At 33.5% G+C, this 15,831-nt stretch overlaps 5 protein-coding genes across 9 annotated transcripts; 2 read left to right on the top strand and 3 right to left on the bottom strand.

Annotated features, from left to right (window-relative positions):
- Positions 1-614: 614 nt before the first annotated feature.
- Positions 615-3,307, top strand: LOC105841011 (cytochrome b-c1 complex subunit 2, mitochondrial). Its single transcript, XM_012688115.3, has 7 exons — positions 615-782; positions 1,211-1,359; positions 1,462-1,653; positions 1,740-1,959; positions 2,044-2,475; positions 2,572-2,793; positions 2,954-3,307. The coding sequence occupies exons 1-7, from the start codon at positions 738-740 to the stop codon at positions 3,038-3,040; spliced, it is 1,347 nt and encodes a 448-aa protein (XP_012543569.2). The 5' UTR covers positions 615-737; the 3' UTR covers positions 3,041-3,307.
- LOC105841009 (nucleolar protein 11-like) lies at positions 3,307-5,829 on the bottom strand. Of its 2 annotated transcripts, none has more exons than XM_012688110.3 (4): positions 5,439-5,829; positions 4,813-5,344; positions 3,673-4,709; positions 3,307-3,587 (listed from the first exon to the last, which is right to left on the bottom strand). In XM_012688110.3, exons 1-4 carry the CDS (start codon positions 5,796-5,798, stop codon positions 3,459-3,461), a joined length of 2,058 nt encoding a protein of 685 aa, XP_012543564.1. In that variant the 5' UTR covers positions 5,799-5,829; the 3' UTR covers positions 3,307-3,458. The 2 variants fall into 2 exon arrangements, with proteins under 2 accessions (XP_012543564.1, XP_012543565.1); XM_012688111.3 differs by having other exon boundaries at positions 5,664-5,829.
- A 45-nt stretch (positions 5,830-5,874) lies between these two features.
- On the top strand, positions 5,875-12,472 carry LOC105841010 (activating signal cointegrator 1). Of its 3 annotated transcripts, none has more exons than XM_036291668.1 (12): positions 5,875-6,035; positions 6,181-6,253; positions 6,327-6,439; positions 6,513-6,622; positions 6,709-6,808; positions 6,882-7,149; positions 7,206-7,494; positions 7,565-7,761; positions 7,832-7,956; positions 8,025-8,216; positions 8,294-8,359; positions 9,666-9,910. In XM_036291668.1, exons 2-12 carry the CDS (start codon positions 6,186-6,188, stop codon positions 9,779-9,781), a joined length of 1,644 nt encoding a protein of 547 aa, XP_036147561.1. In that variant the 5' UTR covers positions 5,875-6,035; positions 6,181-6,185; the 3' UTR covers positions 9,782-9,910. The 3 variants fall into 3 exon arrangements, with proteins under 3 accessions (XP_036147561.1, XP_036147562.1, XP_012543567.2); XM_036291669.1 differs by lacking the exon at positions 9,666-9,910 and adding an exon at positions 12,337-12,472 and having other exon boundaries at positions 5,876-6,035; XM_012688113.3 differs by having other exon boundaries at positions 5,876-6,035; positions 7,598-7,761; positions 9,666-9,907.
- LOC105835972 (protein tamozhennic) lies at positions 10,173-13,383 on the bottom strand. Of its 2 annotated transcripts, XM_012679690.3 has the most exons (6): positions 13,132-13,383; positions 13,003-13,059; positions 12,616-12,756; positions 12,345-12,544; positions 12,079-12,258; positions 10,636-11,997 (listed from the first exon to the last, which is right to left on the bottom strand). In XM_012679690.3, the coding sequence occupies exons 3-6, from the start codon at positions 12,746-12,748 to the stop codon at positions 10,636-10,638; spliced, it is 1,875 nt and encodes a 624-aa protein (XP_012535144.2). In that variant the 5' UTR covers positions 12,749-12,756; positions 13,003-13,059; positions 13,132-13,383. The 2 variants fall into 2 exon arrangements, with proteins under 2 accessions (XP_012535136.2, XP_012535144.2); XM_012679682.3 differs by lacking the exons at positions 13,003-13,059; positions 13,132-13,383 and adding an exon at positions 12,824-12,996 and having other exon boundaries at positions 10,173-11,997.
- An 852-nt stretch (positions 13,384-14,235) lies between these two features.
- LOC105835967 (DET1- and DDB1-associated protein 1) lies at positions 14,236-15,831 on the bottom strand. Its single transcript, XM_012679669.3, has 4 exons — positions 15,773-15,831; positions 15,377-15,515; positions 15,248-15,309; positions 14,236-14,591 (listed from the first exon to the last, which is right to left on the bottom strand). Exons 1-4 carry the CDS (start codon positions 15,773-15,775, stop codon positions 14,484-14,486), a joined length of 312 nt encoding a protein of 103 aa, XP_012535123.1. The 5' UTR covers positions 15,776-15,831; the 3' UTR covers positions 14,236-14,483.

Genomic DNA, 15,831 nt, shown 5'->3' with positions numbered 1-15,831 from the left:
TAGTATTAATAAAGCAAAAAATGCAAAAAATAATTCTCTAAGATCAATGAAAAAAATATTTTTTACACGCATAATACGCGCAGTAATTCTTGTAGATTTATCTCGATCGTGACATTCGTGTGGGTGAACGCTTAGAGTTTAGACCATATACTATTGGACCGCGCATTGCCTATGAAAACTCAGCTAATAAAAGTATACATACATAATAAAAAAGATTGAAAGGAGACGGCAAATATTGAGACTCTCAACTGATAAAACAGACTTCTAATTATGTTGAGTAATCTTATATAATTTATATATATAAATATATATATATATATATATATATATATATATATTTATCTTAGTACACACATGTACGGCATTTGCACATGCATATGTCGTGTACTAAGATTGCAGTCGGTAATTCCATCTCTCATGGTAAAAAGTTGAGACAGCCATTAAAACTCACCCTGTATATATATGTTCTTGCATAGTTCTTGCTAAGTTGGTGCGCTGTGCGAGAGGTCCGACTGTAAAACATTTATGCTAGTTACTTTCTAGTTTGAAGAAAAATGGCGGACGTGAGAAATCACCACACAGGCTCGTGGCGCCGTTGGCCATGTCCGCCGTGTCTGTTGGCTATGGTCGACTATGGTCGACTAGTGTAGTGGTGGTCTGCTCCTGGCAGCTGCTCCTGGTCCTTGTACCTTGTACTGTTTCTCACACCTTACTTCTCTGACGGAAAGCACCACGAAATGGCTTGTTCCGCTGTGCGATCACCCGTTCTGCGTAGTCCTACGGTATAACGAATCTCATAAACCCGCGATCGTGCGTCTTTTCACGCCACCAGACTTCTTTTTCACTCGCCATTGATTTTGTCAGTAATGCAGGTGTTATGTAAATCATTGTAGAACGATGTGTTGTATTCCTCTAACTTTTTAAATATCTTAGATAATTTTGCGATCGCGTGTCTCGCAAAAGATATCAACAATGTCATCTCAGTAGAGTTAAGCTTGTCATGTAAAATATCGATTTTGATTATATCTTGTTATTGAACATTCGCGATCCTACCCACTCTTGTGTCATTCTTAAAATACTATTATTATTATAGATAAATAAAAAGTACAGCGCACATACGATTGCGTTTATATATTTTTATAATTAAAGATATATTCTTCAGGTATTTGTATGTCTCTTTGATTACCTGTTGTATTTTATATCACCTTAGGTAAGGCATTATGCAGCTGCAGCAGCTGCCACAGCTGCTCAATGTTCCAATGTTGCAATTCCAGAGCTTCAGGTATTATCGAATAATAAGGTGACAGTCATTGCGCTTGATAATAATAGTCCTGTCGCTCGAGTATCGATTGTCTTCAGGTATAAAAATAATACTGCGAGTTAATAGATAATATTATAGATATTATATTTAGATTGCTTTGGTGAAAATAATTTTTCTCATCTTGCTTCTTTTGTTTCTAGAGCTGGCTCACGCAACGAGACGTATGACACGCAAGGCGTGATGCATCATATCCGAGTTGCTGCTGGCCTGAGCACCCAGAGGTCAACAACCTTCGGAATAACTAGGAATATCCAGCAACTTGGTGGAAGTTTGACTGCGACCACTGACCGTGAAAGCATTGCATACACATTGCAAATTACAAGGAATAATTTGTATGTTGTTACTTTATTGCTTAATACTCGAGTTTCTTAATTACTTAATTGTATCGAGTAATTCTTAATACATTTTTGTGCAACAGAGCCAAGGCTTTGACTTTCCTAGAGGATGTCACCACCCGGCAATTATTCCTACGATGGGAAATATCTGATCAACTGCCCGCTAGAATGCGCTATGAATTGTCCATGATGCCCAACACTACCCGTGTAATGGAATTGTTGCACAAAGCGGCTTATCGTACTGGACTAGGCTATTCTATATATTCGCCAAAGAGACAAATTGGCGAATTCAGTCCAAGTGTTGTACGTACATCCCAATGTTGCAACTACTAATCTGCATGTGTGGCACAAGAGAATCTTAGGCGTTCTTTTTTTCTTTCTTTCTAGCTGCAACAATTTGTCAATAATTGGTTTACTGGCTCCAAGTGCACGGTTGTAGCAACAGGCGTACCGCTGTCAGACGCGATACAATTCGCTTCGAGTCTAGAAGTAAGTTCGGAAGATAATACCGTGCAAGCTGCCAAGTATCATGGAGGGGAACTTCGCAAGGAACGATTCTCCGAATTGTCCACCGTAGCAGTAGCCGTTGAAGCAGCTGGTTTAAACAAGGAGAAAGACGTCCTCGCTAGCGCCGTGTTGCAGAGAGCAATTGGTTCTGGTCCTCGTGTAAAATGGGGTTCCAGTGTAGCTCCAATGTACAGGACGGTCTCCAAAAGTTCAAGTACCGACGAATTTGCCCTTTCGGCGTTTTACGCTTCTTACAGCGATTCTGGACTGTTTGGGTTTGTTCTATCCTCGTTACCCAGTGTCGTCGGTTCCGTAAGTTTTGTCGTTTAAAAACTAAATAAATATATAAATGACTAACAATCACACTAATTTTCACCACATGTGTGCGTTATAATTATATCCTTGTAGGTAACAAAAGTTGCTACTGCGTATCTAAGATCACCCAAGCTTTCCGATGCTGACATCGCGCGCGGCAAGACTACGTTAAAGGCGGAGATATTATATGCTGCGGATAATGATGCCGCGGTCTTGGAAAATATGGGACAGGAAGCAATTTTCAAGAGACGTGTGTACAAACCATCTGATCTTGTTGCACAAGTAGACAAATTAACTGCATCCGAAGTCAAATCGGTATGCAAATTTTATTTTTAGTAATTGCCCTCACCCCCTCTTCCTCCCCTTTTGCCACTTGTTATTCTTTCAATACATTACAAAATACTCATTTTTTACGCATCCAGAGTGATATGTTAAATGTTTTAATTAAAAGCGGCTATTTCTTTACAACTTTTAGGTAGCCGAAAAACTTGGTGGCGGAAAATTGTCCATGGGTGCAATCGGCAATCTATCTACTGTTCCATATGTCGATGAATTGAAATAGATACAAAATGAAAATCCAAACAATACCGCTCTTAACGTGAGCCTTCGTGTTCTAAATATTTTCTAAATATGTACATGCTCTTATTCTAGTTCAGAGATGTACACGTTTATCAAAATGTAGAGACTCTACTTGCGATATTAATAATAAAAGATATCGCTGTAGCTTGTATGATTGAATAATTGTCTTGATTTTAGTTTTTACGTTTAGTGTAACGATACGAAAAGGAAGTTGAAACGAGAGATGCTAAAAATAACATCAAAATCATGTTGAATATCTCCGCGACATTTATTTCGTCTATCTCCCTCTACGTCGCTCTCTGCTAAATTAAAATAAATAGAAAAATATGTACGTATAAAAAAAAATACATATTTCATCTAACAGTGTTACATAAAAGATACGCGTATCTCTCGTTTATAATTTAATAAAGTTTTATTTCTTCTATAGAGTAAAATTTATTATGTTTTCTTGAAGAAGATCGTAATGATTTTCCATTGTTTGTCCTGTCTATTATAGGTCTCAAATTCGCAAGGTTTTGCAGAAACTGAAACTGAAAGAAAAAAAGAACGATAGTGTTGTGTGCAGAAAACAAAATAAAAGATTGCACGCATGCATTTTTTCATGAGAACACTTACATGTTCCTCTAGGATAGAATCCAGTCGATTGAAAAGCTCTAAAACATTAGTGTCTTGCGACAATAAGTAATGTTGATAGTGAGAATCTAGAAGCACACAGAACCACTCGTACAATTGCTGGTCGTTTGGTTGCGGATTATCGTCAAGCGAGTCCGTTTCCTCGTTCAATTTGCGCATTAGATATTCTAATAGTCGAAGTGCTTGATCAAAAGTTACACCGGTTTTCAGATGAGGTAACAAAGAAACACTGGAATAACCAACGCTAAAAATTTTATCGAGAAAATTGTCTCTTGAGTAGGGATTCGTTGCTCTCAATGTACTATCGGTTGTGCCGTTTTTCAAAGGGACGAATACTTCATCTGGACTTTTCAAAGTAAACGCCAAAAGGTCTACCAGTAATTTTTCTGGCAAATCTTGAAACGTGTCGAGGCACCAACAGATCGACGCAACGTCACCAGACTCCATTAATAACGGGATTAACGTCTCTTGTATCGTGGCATCGCTCCATCCCTCGTTTAAATAGGTGCTAATCTTTTTCGAGATATTGGAAGGTATTCGGCCTATTGATGCGTTTCTTGTGCACGTTCGATTCTTGTCCCATTGTGCCACTGTCGCTTCCTGTATTACAACAATATCGTCCGCATCGTCCGCGTTTCCATCGTTCTCGCTCCTAAAGCGTAAAGATGAACCCAACATAGCAGCTATTCTTTGCGGCGCGAGGCGATAGGGCGCGACAGCCAAGTGTCTGTTTGCCGCGAGCAATAATTTGTCCTCGACTTTCCAGAGTTTGGCGTCGTTGGTGTAAAGCTTCAACTTTTGTACCGCTTGCGCTGATTTAAACTGTACATTGTATATCACGAGTATAGCCCCTTCATCTGTGATATCAGCACCATAAATCGCTATAGTTGTTTCGGTCAGATGCGTCATGACAACAGGATACTTTGTATTTATACCCGTTATTACACTGACCAACCTGTTAGATTCCATATCGGAAGAGATCTCTGTCAACGAGTGACTGTACAATCTGCCGTGTGACCCTAAAATAATTGGATATCGATCACGTTGTACCATCTTGAGAGTGAGAGTGAGAGTGAGTGTGTGTATGTGTAAGAAGAAAAAAGAAACAACCACTTTACGTACATAAAGTCAACAGGTATGCATCGTTCTTGTGGTATATCGTCACGTGCCCTGTGAGATCCTCGGACTTTCGTTTCAATTCTGTCCTCCGGATGGTATCGGCTTTCTCCAAACAGGTCACGTCCTCCAATTTAACTACTACATAGTTGTAGACCTCTTCTATTCTTGTTAAGCAAAACAAACTCGTCTTTTCATTTAAATGTATCAACTGGCAATCAAACAATATCTCCTTAGCCTTAATTATACCCTTGCTCGTCCACGTCTTCCTGTTGTCAATGGCCCATTCTAGGGTGGCTGTAGCTCCATTTCGCTGAACAAGAATGGGCGACGAATCACCATACGACAGAATAGTGTAAAGCGGGGATGGAAACTTGTATCCTTTGATGTTGTTCAAGTCTGTCTCCTCCTCCGACCAAACTCTTATCTTTCTATCGTTAAACACAGCGACGTAACGCTGTTTGGACCTATCGTAGATGACTTGCGTCGTCAATCTTTCTTTGCTAGACCAGCTGCTGATCTGCTTTAAGTCTTGCAGCTGAAAATACATACATATAATATGCATTAAACATCAAAACGTTGAAAGCTACCAGTTAAAATTTTTCAAGTGCAAAACGTCAAGCATCTGTAACCTTATATCGTATAATTATATTTTTGCCAAGTGTCACAACAGCGCAGCCTGGTTCTTTGTCCTTCTCGACACCCAGTAAGCTCTGCTGGTCGATGAGCGGACATAGCGTGTAATACGAACTGAGCTTTGCCATTTTCGTAACATATAGATATTTCTTTTTCCTTTTTTTTTTTAGAATGAGGCAAAACAAGCCACGCGTTATATATATGTATATGTTACCAATTACCACGTGCCGCCACGATTCACGCGATCTTGCTGGATATATATTAACCGCAAGATTCTTCTTCTTCTTGAAACTCCCCACGTGGATATCCGACCCAAACCGCAAGATATAACCAGATATAACTGGACGTGAAGACATCGGGCATAAAACACTACTCCATTGTAGATTGCCCTTTAGGCTTACTACACAATCGTGACCCCCCCTCACCCAAGGATTAGTCTAGGGTTTTTAACCCGGTTAAAAAAAATGGTACTGTGATTCTTTTTTGGGTCGGATATCAGGGATCTTTGGGCTTTGGGTCGGAAATCCATCAGAGGCCTCTTTTAAGAAGAATTATCCAATTAGGGGAGATTTAAGAAGATCAGTCGCACTTATGTATGCACATACATAATTTTAACATATATGTAGCAATTGTTTGCTGCAAACACGTTTTTTTAATTGAAATATTACGTGCAATATTTCGATTGTTTCAACATTATTATAAACTGAAAATTATCATTATTCATTTGTTATTGATTAGGAATCATGGAGGAATGGTTGCAAACGAAATTGTCCGAATTATTAGATTTTATAGTTCCAGATGACTTAGTCCAGTAAGTACAATGGATGAAACTTTCTTTATATTTAATATTTTTTGCATAATGTTACGTTATCACAAATTTGCAGGTTTATTTTACAAATAGAAAATGAAAGAGATTTAGATGATTACCTTGAAACCTTAGTAGATAATGAAAATCTAAGTCACAGGCAATTTATAACGGAATTGAAAAAGAAACGTGGTGAGTGCTTTATAGATAAAGTTGAATTTTTGAAAACTCACATTATTATTACATTACTATATTGTTGTTCCAGTTTTATTTAATAATCAAGTTAGATACAAGAAAACAAGTGACGACAATGACATGTCAAAGAAACAAAATGATAAAAAAAAGGGAAAAGTTAAAGGAAAAAAAAATGTTCAAGTATAGTCTTTTTTAGGTTATATAAAGAGTAAATTATTAAACAACTATTAGAAAATTGTTGAGCAGTTTAAGTACTATTTTTCCAGGTGCAAGAGACTGTAAAACCAGAGGCCAAATCTGAGAAAATTGAAAAAAAGAAAACTAAATTTGTTAATTTATTGTCACATGGAAATGTTCTTTTAAAAGGTATTTATACAAGAATTTGTATTAATGTTATACATATATCTAACAATGCTTAGAATAAATAATTTTTTCATAGGAAGACATAAATGTGATTGTGAAGCAAACAGACACGCATTAATTAATAATTGTCTTAATTGTGGAAGAATAGTCTGTGTACAAGAAGGCTCAGGACCATGTTTCTTTTGTGGAGAACTGGTTTGTTCTCCAGAGGAGCAAGTATTACTTCAAAGCAATACTAAGCAGGGTGATAATTTGTATAATAAATTAATGGATCAAAAACCAAATAAAGATCTCGAAGAGTCTCTTAAACAGAGAGATAAACTTCTCGAATTTGATCGCAATAGGTATGTATTTGTAATATTTATTAAGATTTTCTAGATATTATCAAATTAATTTGCAGTGCCCGTCGTACCAAAGTGATCGATGACGAGTCAGATTATTATCACTCAAACAGCACTTGGCTTTCCCATGATGAGCGTAAGAAGTTACAGAAGCAAAAAGAGGAAGCATTAGCACGCAAACATATGTCACGTTTAGATAGAAAAGTTAAGATCGATTTTATGGGAAGAGTAGTAGTCGACGAAGATCAATCTATTAACTTGCAGTCAGAAGATCTTGATTGCACATTGTCGTATGGTGACTTTGAAAATATAAATATTTGTCCAACAATAGAATTTGATCGACCAACGGTAAGATTTTAAATTTTTTATAATTAGTGATAAAAATTATGTCAAAAATTTATTTGAATTGCCAATCCAGTCACCTTTTTTCATTATACACTCTTATATCAAGTTTGTCGAGACGGGAGTATTTGGAACAAGCAGAAGAGTTAAAAGTCACACGTGGAATATGGAAAGCAGGATACAGGATAAAGAATATCTAGAAATGTTCGACCAAGGCCTATGTTTGAGCATTCATCAACCTTACGCATCTTTTCTCGTAGCGGGTATAAAAAGGTTAGTGTCTTGTAAAGATAACTTGTGAGAATTATGTAATTATCATAACACACGATTTTGACATTATTAGGCACGAGGGTAGAAGTTGGTATTCTTCGCATAGAGGAAGATTATGGATAGCTTCGGCTGCTAAAGTACCTTCCTCTGAAGAAATATCTAATATAAAACAAATGTATCGTATATTAAAAAAAAATGGTTTGTAAAAAATAATTGATGTTGAGATACTCATCTTATTTTTAATTACATTTATCTCTATATTCTAGACATAATTGAGTTTCCTGAAACCTACCCCACAAGTTGTTTGTTAGGTTGCATAACGGTGACTGACGTTTTACCTCGGGAAGAATACAGAAAAGTGTACCCAGAAGGAGAAAGTGATAGTCCATACGTCGTTATATGTGAAAATCCTTACATGTTACCAATACAATTCCCCATGAAAGGAAAATGTAAAATTTGTAAGTAATGAAAAGTTTTAATATTATAATACATTAATTTGTATAATAATTTTATTGTCAATTTTTTTTATTCACAGATAAAATGGACAAAAAAATTCATCAAGCTGCTTCCAAGTGGTTAGAAAAAGTCATGAAAACGGCTGGTAACTAATAATTTCCTAAACTAATTTCTTATTGTTCCTTTTTGTTATCAGTCTTTATTAATCTTTATTATTTCTTTGTCAAATTAAATAAGATAAATTTTTCCATATATATTTTTTTATTTAATTATTTGTGTTATAATAATTTACATATATATGCATTCTATTAAAAATAATCATCTGGTTTTTTTACAAAAGTGATTTTTCTGATAACGCATTTAATAACAATTTTACAGAAATATAGTATGCGTATTACATTAATTTGTTACTTGTGTGCAATAGATGAATAGATCATTATTTAATTTACATAAACTTTACAAGAGGTTAGGATATAACCATTTATGTATATTTTTCATTGCTTATTTTATGTCATATTTTCATGCATTTTGTTGATGAAAAAAATATCAATTCTACTATGATATCAGCCTTTTATAAATGGTTTTAAAGATTATTTGTGCTAATCGCGTATGAGATAGAGCGTATATCTGAAACACATATTTAAAAAGCACCGTACTAGATTTTCATTTTTCAAGAGATACTAGATTTTTGTTTTCTACTTTTCCAATGATTTTATTTTACTAATATTTCAGTGTCTTGCTTGTATATAAACATAATGTCACCATCTTTTTAATCATCTTTTGTATTATTCTCACGCATTAATTAGGCTACACCAGTATAGTCGATAAAAAAATCTTAATTATGCTATGTTATTAATTAATAAAAAGCTATATAGTTAAATTAAGGTACGTTAGCTCAAGTATCGTTAAAGATCTTTTTCTATTTAGCAAAATTGTCAATTATTTTTCAAAACACATTATACCAATCGTAAGTTAATCAACAAGATATCGTTTTATGCAATAACAAAGTTATGAAAACAGAATATTTAGCATATTGTTTTACGTGTAAAATTATATACATTCACCAATATAAAATGATGTTAAATGAGAAACAAACGCAGAATTATTTTAATAAACATATCATGGTTCAAACTTTCGAGTTTATGGTTTGACAACTAAGGAATGCATGAATAAATAAGTATTTGTGATTATTACTTTTAAATAAATATAACAGCTACTATACGATTTCAATACACATTAACATAGATGCTGTTGTATCGATAAAATTTCATCAAACTAATGATGCACTCAGTTATATATTAAAGGTTAGGTTTATGTTTTCTTCCAATTATACAGCACAATATATATTATTACAATATTTATAACAATAATCCGCAACCTATTGTGTAATAACTTTATGTATAGCACAGTCTGAAAAAGCTTTAACATTTTTGTATTTTTACAATTTACAGCAAGCCCCGAAGATCTTTTCACAAAACTCGTTAAAAAACTCTCTCGGTCTGTAACATTGCATAGACTATCATTGCAAATCGAAAAAATTCTCTTTTTATTAACTGTCATTTTTTAAGGTAATTTTGTTAGTCACGCAATGTATGTGGCATCATAAAATTTATTCATATTATGGTAACAATATTTAATTTTTTAGTTTATTGCGATTCTCTTAGAAATCAAATAAAATCTCTTGCAAAGAATAAAATTTCTTTCAAATCCCCGAACAATTCAAATTAAAAAATAAATTGCACAATTTTATACATGGAGTATGTATATAATACTCTCTCTCCCCCCCCCCCCCCCTCTCTCTCTCTCTCTCTCTCTCTCTCTCTCTCTCTCTCTCTCTCTATATATATATATATATATATATATATATATATATATATATATATATAAAGCAAATAATATAATGTTAAATACTTTTTGAATAAGTAATATTTTAGCGCCTTGCGTATTTTTTTCGTTAATTTTGATAACATTATTTTTATAAGCTTTGGCCTAATATTTGATTAAATTTGATTCACTGATGACAAATTATCAAATGTTACACGCTAATCGATACGATATACACGTGCGACTGATAGTTAATATTCATTTTTAGTAGGCCATAACATAATAATAGTAATACAATATTGAATATATAATCATTATATTACAAGACTTTTCTCATTCTGCACGAGATAATATTAAATAAATATCTTTGTACTCCTCTACATAAATCAAGATACAACATGCGTCGTTAACATACTCTAAGTTTTCTGTACTCGTGTTTCATTTTAGGTCATTGAAAAAGATTCATATTATACGTACAATTCATTCGGTCAATAATTTTATGCCTTACATTCAATATATCTTTGTGCAAATCACAAATCACGACAAATGTGCAAGAATCCTTTCTTTCGCGAAAAGATTTCAGTCGTTTCAGTCTGTCTATATGTAGGTCGGAGAATCCTTCAGACTGGTTTGACAAGCATCACAGATAGAAACATTTTTTTCATTTACCAGTGTGCATTTTGGACACTCCTTGCCGCCACTGGCGAGTGGCTTATCCTCGTTTCCTTTGCATCTCGATTTAGCGCACATCTCGCAGATGTCACAGTCGGGCATATTCAAATAGGTGCACGTGGCACAATTCCATCTCTTTTCATCCTCCTCTTTCTTTTTTTGCTTACTCATTTGTGTTATATCGAGATTTTTTAAGGAATCCGCGATCTTCGCTATCTGATCCGATGATTTATGCGTGCGTGGAATCGGTAAAGTTTGACTGTTGTGCTTTTTATCTCTATTATGTGCATCGATACTGTATCTATTTGAATCCGATAAATCGAAAGACGAGGATTTCTTCTTGAAAGGCAAAATATCCTGATGATTTTCGCCGTTGGTCTCGGACGAATCGATCGCTTCGTTAACTTCGATCCTGCTACCGTTTTTCTTTTCCAATCTATGCGCGCTATATTTGTCTTCATTTTCCGCTTGTCTAAATGTTTTGTGCTTGATGTGAATAGAATCTAGTTCCTTCTTATGATGTAATACATTGTCTCGATCATCGAGATCCTTGTAGTAGCCTAAACTTTCAAGGTTTCTGTATACGAAGTCCCATGTGTCGTAACCGTCCCTTCTAGCGTTGGAATTCGATTTACTAGCAATTTTTCTATCATTTTTACCGTGTTCGTAATGATCCCCATCGCTCGACTGCCGTTTGTAAAAATCTACCTCATCCAAGTCCGATATCCGGTGGGACATGGATTTACGGAGAGCGTGCGTTTTATCATAATTCGCCACGGATACCGGTACGTCGAGTTCTATCAGTCTGCCAGTTGGTACACGGGCAGCATATGCTGGTAAGGTGGCGCAATATGGATTCGGCACATTATTACTATAAAACTTATTCCCATGAGAGGGCAAACCATAATTGGCGCAACAATTAACGAAACCATGATGATCGATCGGTTGATAATATCGATAGTTGGTCGGTACTGCCACATTGGTCGTATCTTCGATGTGCCGATAATCCGTTTGATAAGTTGATGGCATGGTTGCGTTATAATTAGCATGCATTATGTGACGATAAGATGGATGCAACGACACGACGTCTATACCCATTTGTTGTGGATAATAATTCTTGTAGCTATCAGCTTTTACCCGATTTTGATGCACCTTCTCAAGGAAACGATAATTTAACGCTCGAATGGCCTGTTCTGGCGCACCAACATGGTTCTCACGGAATTCCAACACCTCCAACCAAGAGATAGTGTATTTCTGTGATACACTTTCCCATATCTGCTTAAAAATCTACAATTTAAAAGCAACTATATGTATATTACATTTATAACCAATTTATATGATAAAAATAATTCCATTATTTTCCATTACCTGACACTCCACAAAAGCTACAATGGCATCCCTACTGACATTTGAAACCTTATCAGGATCGATTGGCCCTTGCAAAGTCAGTACACCTAAAGCAGTGTGCTTGTAGCCCATTTGCTCAAACATTAACTCGGCACCTATTAAATTTGCTTCTACTTCGTGTTTGTAATAACCACTGTACGTCTAAAACAATTCAACAAAGAATTTAAATATGTTAAGCAGTTTTTTCCAATCATACACTAATAATAAAATATTTTTTAGATAATCACTCTCACTGTCCTATATTCTTTTCGCCAAGGCTGAGCCAGTAAATTAGCTGCATACAAGGAAATTGCACTCCAAGCCGTAGCCGCTCTATAGCCACTGAAATCTGTCACTGTTGCTGCTGATCTGTGCAAAATATCTGCCGTTTCTTGAAATACATATTTATTTTCATTTGGTACTAGACAAAGATATTCTTTTATAAAACCTATAAAATTTTATATAAAATATATTACAAAGAATCAATAATATATTATATAATTCAATAATAGACAATACCTTCCAATTTGTGTCGTTGCTGCAGCTTCAAAGGACTATCGTCCGTTTGCAAATACACCAAGTGACTTTGTTCTAATTTCATACTAATTTCTTGTAATCTATCTTTGCCTCTCATTATCAAGTCATTCGCCATTTTTACTCCTAAAATTGTAATATAATGGCAAATAAAATTTATAACTATTAATAATTATATATAATTGATTTTTACTTGTACACATGGCTGCGAAACATTGAAACACTATCGCTGCATAAAATTCTAACGTTTTAAAAAATTGACGATTGCTACGAACGTTTGCTTAAAGTATTAAAGTAAAGAAACTTTTAATACATGATAATTATGAGTAATTACGTCGCCTAAATATAGCCAACGTTTACGCTCGTACGAACCTCTTGGAAATCTTATTTTGGAATAGACTCTCGATTCAAATTACGACTAGCTCCAACCTAAAAATAAATCCTATATTTAGTAACGAAATCACGGGCTTTTGTAAATGGTCTGATTAATTTTGTGAATACTTGACACGTAGCGTGATTTCCCATCTCAAAACACAAGCCATTGAATTAGTTTGATATAATTGAAACGACGTGTCTTCTTACATCTCTCTCTCTCTCTTTCTTTATAAACAATATTTTTTTTTACCAGATTTTTTTGGTTATGTTCGCATTACATCATGCACAGAATGCGCGAAGATACGAGACGCATCTCGTATCAATCGTCTTCGTACACACATGTAGTACCGCCAAGTGGAAGTTACATGAAACTTTGACCGCAAATTTTAAAAATAATTAACTTGCAAAGGAGAGAGAGAGAGAGAGAGAGAGAGAGAGAGAGAGAGAGAGAGAGAGAGAGATTACAGGAAATGTTTTTAGTTATTGAAGTAGCTACATAATTATTTTAATCTATGTCAACATATAAACAAATGAAATTTTCGTATAATTATTTATTATAAATAATAATTATTTGTTTTCAAAAATTATATACATATTGCAACGAACCAATAACAACATATGTATGTAATATACTTAATAATATACAATTACATGATATTGTATCATTTATCTTGTACACAAACACATTTTAGAAATGAAATGAAAATAAAATGTATATAAAAACAATTCATTTGATGCTAATACCATTACTACAATTATAATATTTATCATTGTAAAATGTTATTAATTTAGTTATTACTATCACTATACCAAATTATATTATAATAAATACTGTGTACAAAATTTACTAGTTTGTTTTACACCAAGATAAATGTTTTACAAATTTAAAATAATAATTCATTCTTACAAATATATGCTACCTCTTTTAAGTAATTTCACTTTTTTCTATAATAAACAATTTCTATGAAAAAAACGCAGTATAAGCAATACAATTACAATTAATAAATTAACTGAAGTATTTAGGCTCTGTTCCACAACTCACGGTTAAATTAACTGGCCGATTATTCCATTGGAATTGACCAATCGTATTTGTCGTTAAGTAAAATTAACAAATACGATTGGTCAATTTCAATGGAATAATCGGCCAGTTAATTTAACCGTGAGTTGTGGAACTGGGCCTTAACATAACAATTCAGATGGTAAAAAATAAACGTAATTAAAAACGTATCATACGATCCATACATCACACATTTTACTGTATTAAAAAAAATACAGTAAATTTAAATCTTTTATCAAAATTATAATCCTTAAGAATAAATTTACTAAAGATATTGTCAAAGATAGTACATTTAACTTTTATAAATTTAAGCAACGATATAATTTGTACCATAAATATGTCCATCTGTGAATAATTGATTCGTATCATGCGATCATCAGTTATCCAAGAATATACGTCCGTATGAAAAATGTAATATATTTTAAAGACTATTATTCAGGTCGAGACGTGGCCTTTTACTGCGTACTGCAGATGCATCATCCTGGGGATCGCCATTGGTAGACAAGAACTCTCTTTTTCTATCGGCGTTCTATAAGTTTCATTAAAAATGTTTGATTAAAAATATCAGAATAAAAAAACTTTTTAATAAAAATTCTTAGTAATATACTTCATTACTAAGTAATGTTACAAACTGTATTGCTACTAAAATAATAAGATACTTGTATATATCATGGATGCTTCTCTATGTATGGTAAAAACAAGAAAATAAATAATAATCTATCATACAATCCATACAACACACATTTTACTTTGAAGAAAATACAGTAAATTAATTTTATTAACATTATAAATTTCAAGAATAAATTTACTAAAGATATATTTACTAAAAATATCGTCAAAGATAGATAATAAAATTTCATGCATTACTTGCTAACATCTGTTGTAAAAGATTTATTTAACACAATATTTTTTCATTTTTCAAGCAAAAAATGTTACATAATATGTAAAATTTGGCCCAACAAAATTAATCATTTTGTTCAAATTAAAATTTAATTTTACATATCACCAATTTATTTTACACAAGAAAATTTCTATTTATTGTGTTACTACTGCTTAAAATACACGTAAAAACTTGTATCCTAATAATTTTCATAGCGTTTTATTATTTTGTAGCATATGTGTATACTTATATATATATATATATATATGTGTGTGTGTGTGTGTGTGTGTGTGTGTACTTTTTACCTTTTTATCCCATTGTTGATGTAGATATCTCAATAAAATGGTAGTTTTCTCAGTGACTATAACTGTAAATGTAATAAAATTAGTTGATATATTAAAATAATATTGTTACAAGTTGTGATATATACTTACTTTGTTCGGAAGGATAATCCTTTGTAGGAAGATAAACCGATGGTCTTTTCACACATGTCCGATTTCCATTATCAGTATGAAAATTTGCAAAATTGTTCTCGTTATGTGAAGGAAGACCTTTTAAAAATTCAGCAACAGACTGCAAAGAGATTTTCATACAAAACTTATATAGAAGCACAGTTAGATAATACTACATTAAAAGGTATTATAGAAAAAATAATGCTCAGAATGAAACTTGGAGAACATTCGAGACTGAGAAATACCAAAATATGTATCGTACAAATAAACATTCTTCGCACGCGCTTACAAAATATGGAGTAATACCGTGTAATAATACACACATAATCAGTAAAAAAATAACAAGGTACCAATGTACATAATTGGAATACTTCTTACCATTATAAGTATATTATCTATTGGCTACAAAATTTGAGATTATTCACATAAAAGAAAGA

Source organism: Monomorium pharaonis, chromosome 9 (genome assembly GCF_013373865.1).
Source record: "Monomorium pharaonis isolate MP-MQ-018 chromosome 9, ASM1337386v2, whole genome shotgun sequence".
Taxonomy (NCBI): domain Eukaryota; kingdom Metazoa; phylum Arthropoda; class Insecta; order Hymenoptera; family Formicidae; genus Monomorium; species Monomorium pharaonis.
The sequence above is the reverse complement of the archived record's forward strand: the minus strand, read 5'-3'. Positions and strand labels throughout refer to the sequence as shown.

Coding starts and splice junctions, on each gene's coding strand:
- LOC105841011 (XM_012688115.3), top strand. CDS start 738: ATGGCTTGTTCCGCTGTGCGATCACCCGTTCTGCGTAGTCCTACG. Junction 1,654..1,739: donor CAAATTACAAGGAATAATTT/GTATGTTGTTAC, acceptor TTTGTGCAACAG/AGCCAAGGCTTTGACTTTCC. Junction 2,476..2,571: donor TACCCAGTGTCGTCGGTTCC/GTAAGTTTTGTC, acceptor ATATCCTTGTAG/GTAACAAAAGTTGCTACTGC.
- LOC105841009 (XM_012688110.3), bottom strand. CDS start 5,798: ATGTCTTCACGTCCAGTTATATCTGGTTATATCTTGCGGTTTGGGTCG. Junction 5,345..5,438: donor ATATAATTATACGATATAAG/GTTACAGATGCT, acceptor ATGTATTTTCAG/CTGCAAGACTTAAAGCAGAT. Junction 4,710..4,812: donor TGCATACCTGTTGACTTTAT/GTACGTAAAGTG, acceptor CAATTATTTTAG/GGTCACACGGCAGATTGTAC.
- LOC105841010 (XM_036291668.1), top strand. CDS start 6,186: ATGGAGGAATGGTTGCAAACGAAATTGTCCGAATTATTAGATTTTATA. Junction 7,957..8,024: donor TCGTATATTAAAAAAAAATG/GTTTGTAAAAAA, acceptor TCTATATTCTAG/ACATAATTGAGTTTCCTGAA. Junction 8,217..8,293: donor GAAAGGAAAATGTAAAATTT/GTAAGTAATGAA, acceptor TTTTATTCACAG/ATAAAATGGACAAAAAAATT.
- LOC105835972 (XM_012679682.3), bottom strand. Junction 12,545..12,615: donor GCAACGACACAAATTGGAAG/GTATTGTCTATT, acceptor AAAATTTTATAG/GTTTTATAAAAGAATATCTT. Junction 12,259..12,344: donor AAGAATATAGGACAGTGAGA/GTGATTATCTAA, acceptor GAATTGTTTTAG/ACGTACAGTGGTTATTACAA.
- LOC105835967 (XM_012679669.3), bottom strand. Junction 15,310..15,376: donor GGATTATCCTTCCGAACAAA/GTAAGTATATAT, acceptor TTACATTTACAG/TTATAGTCACTGAGAAAACT. Junction 14,592..15,247: donor ATCAACAATGGGATAAAAAG/GTAAAAAGTACA, acceptor TGAAACTTATAG/AACGCCGATAGAAAAAGAGA.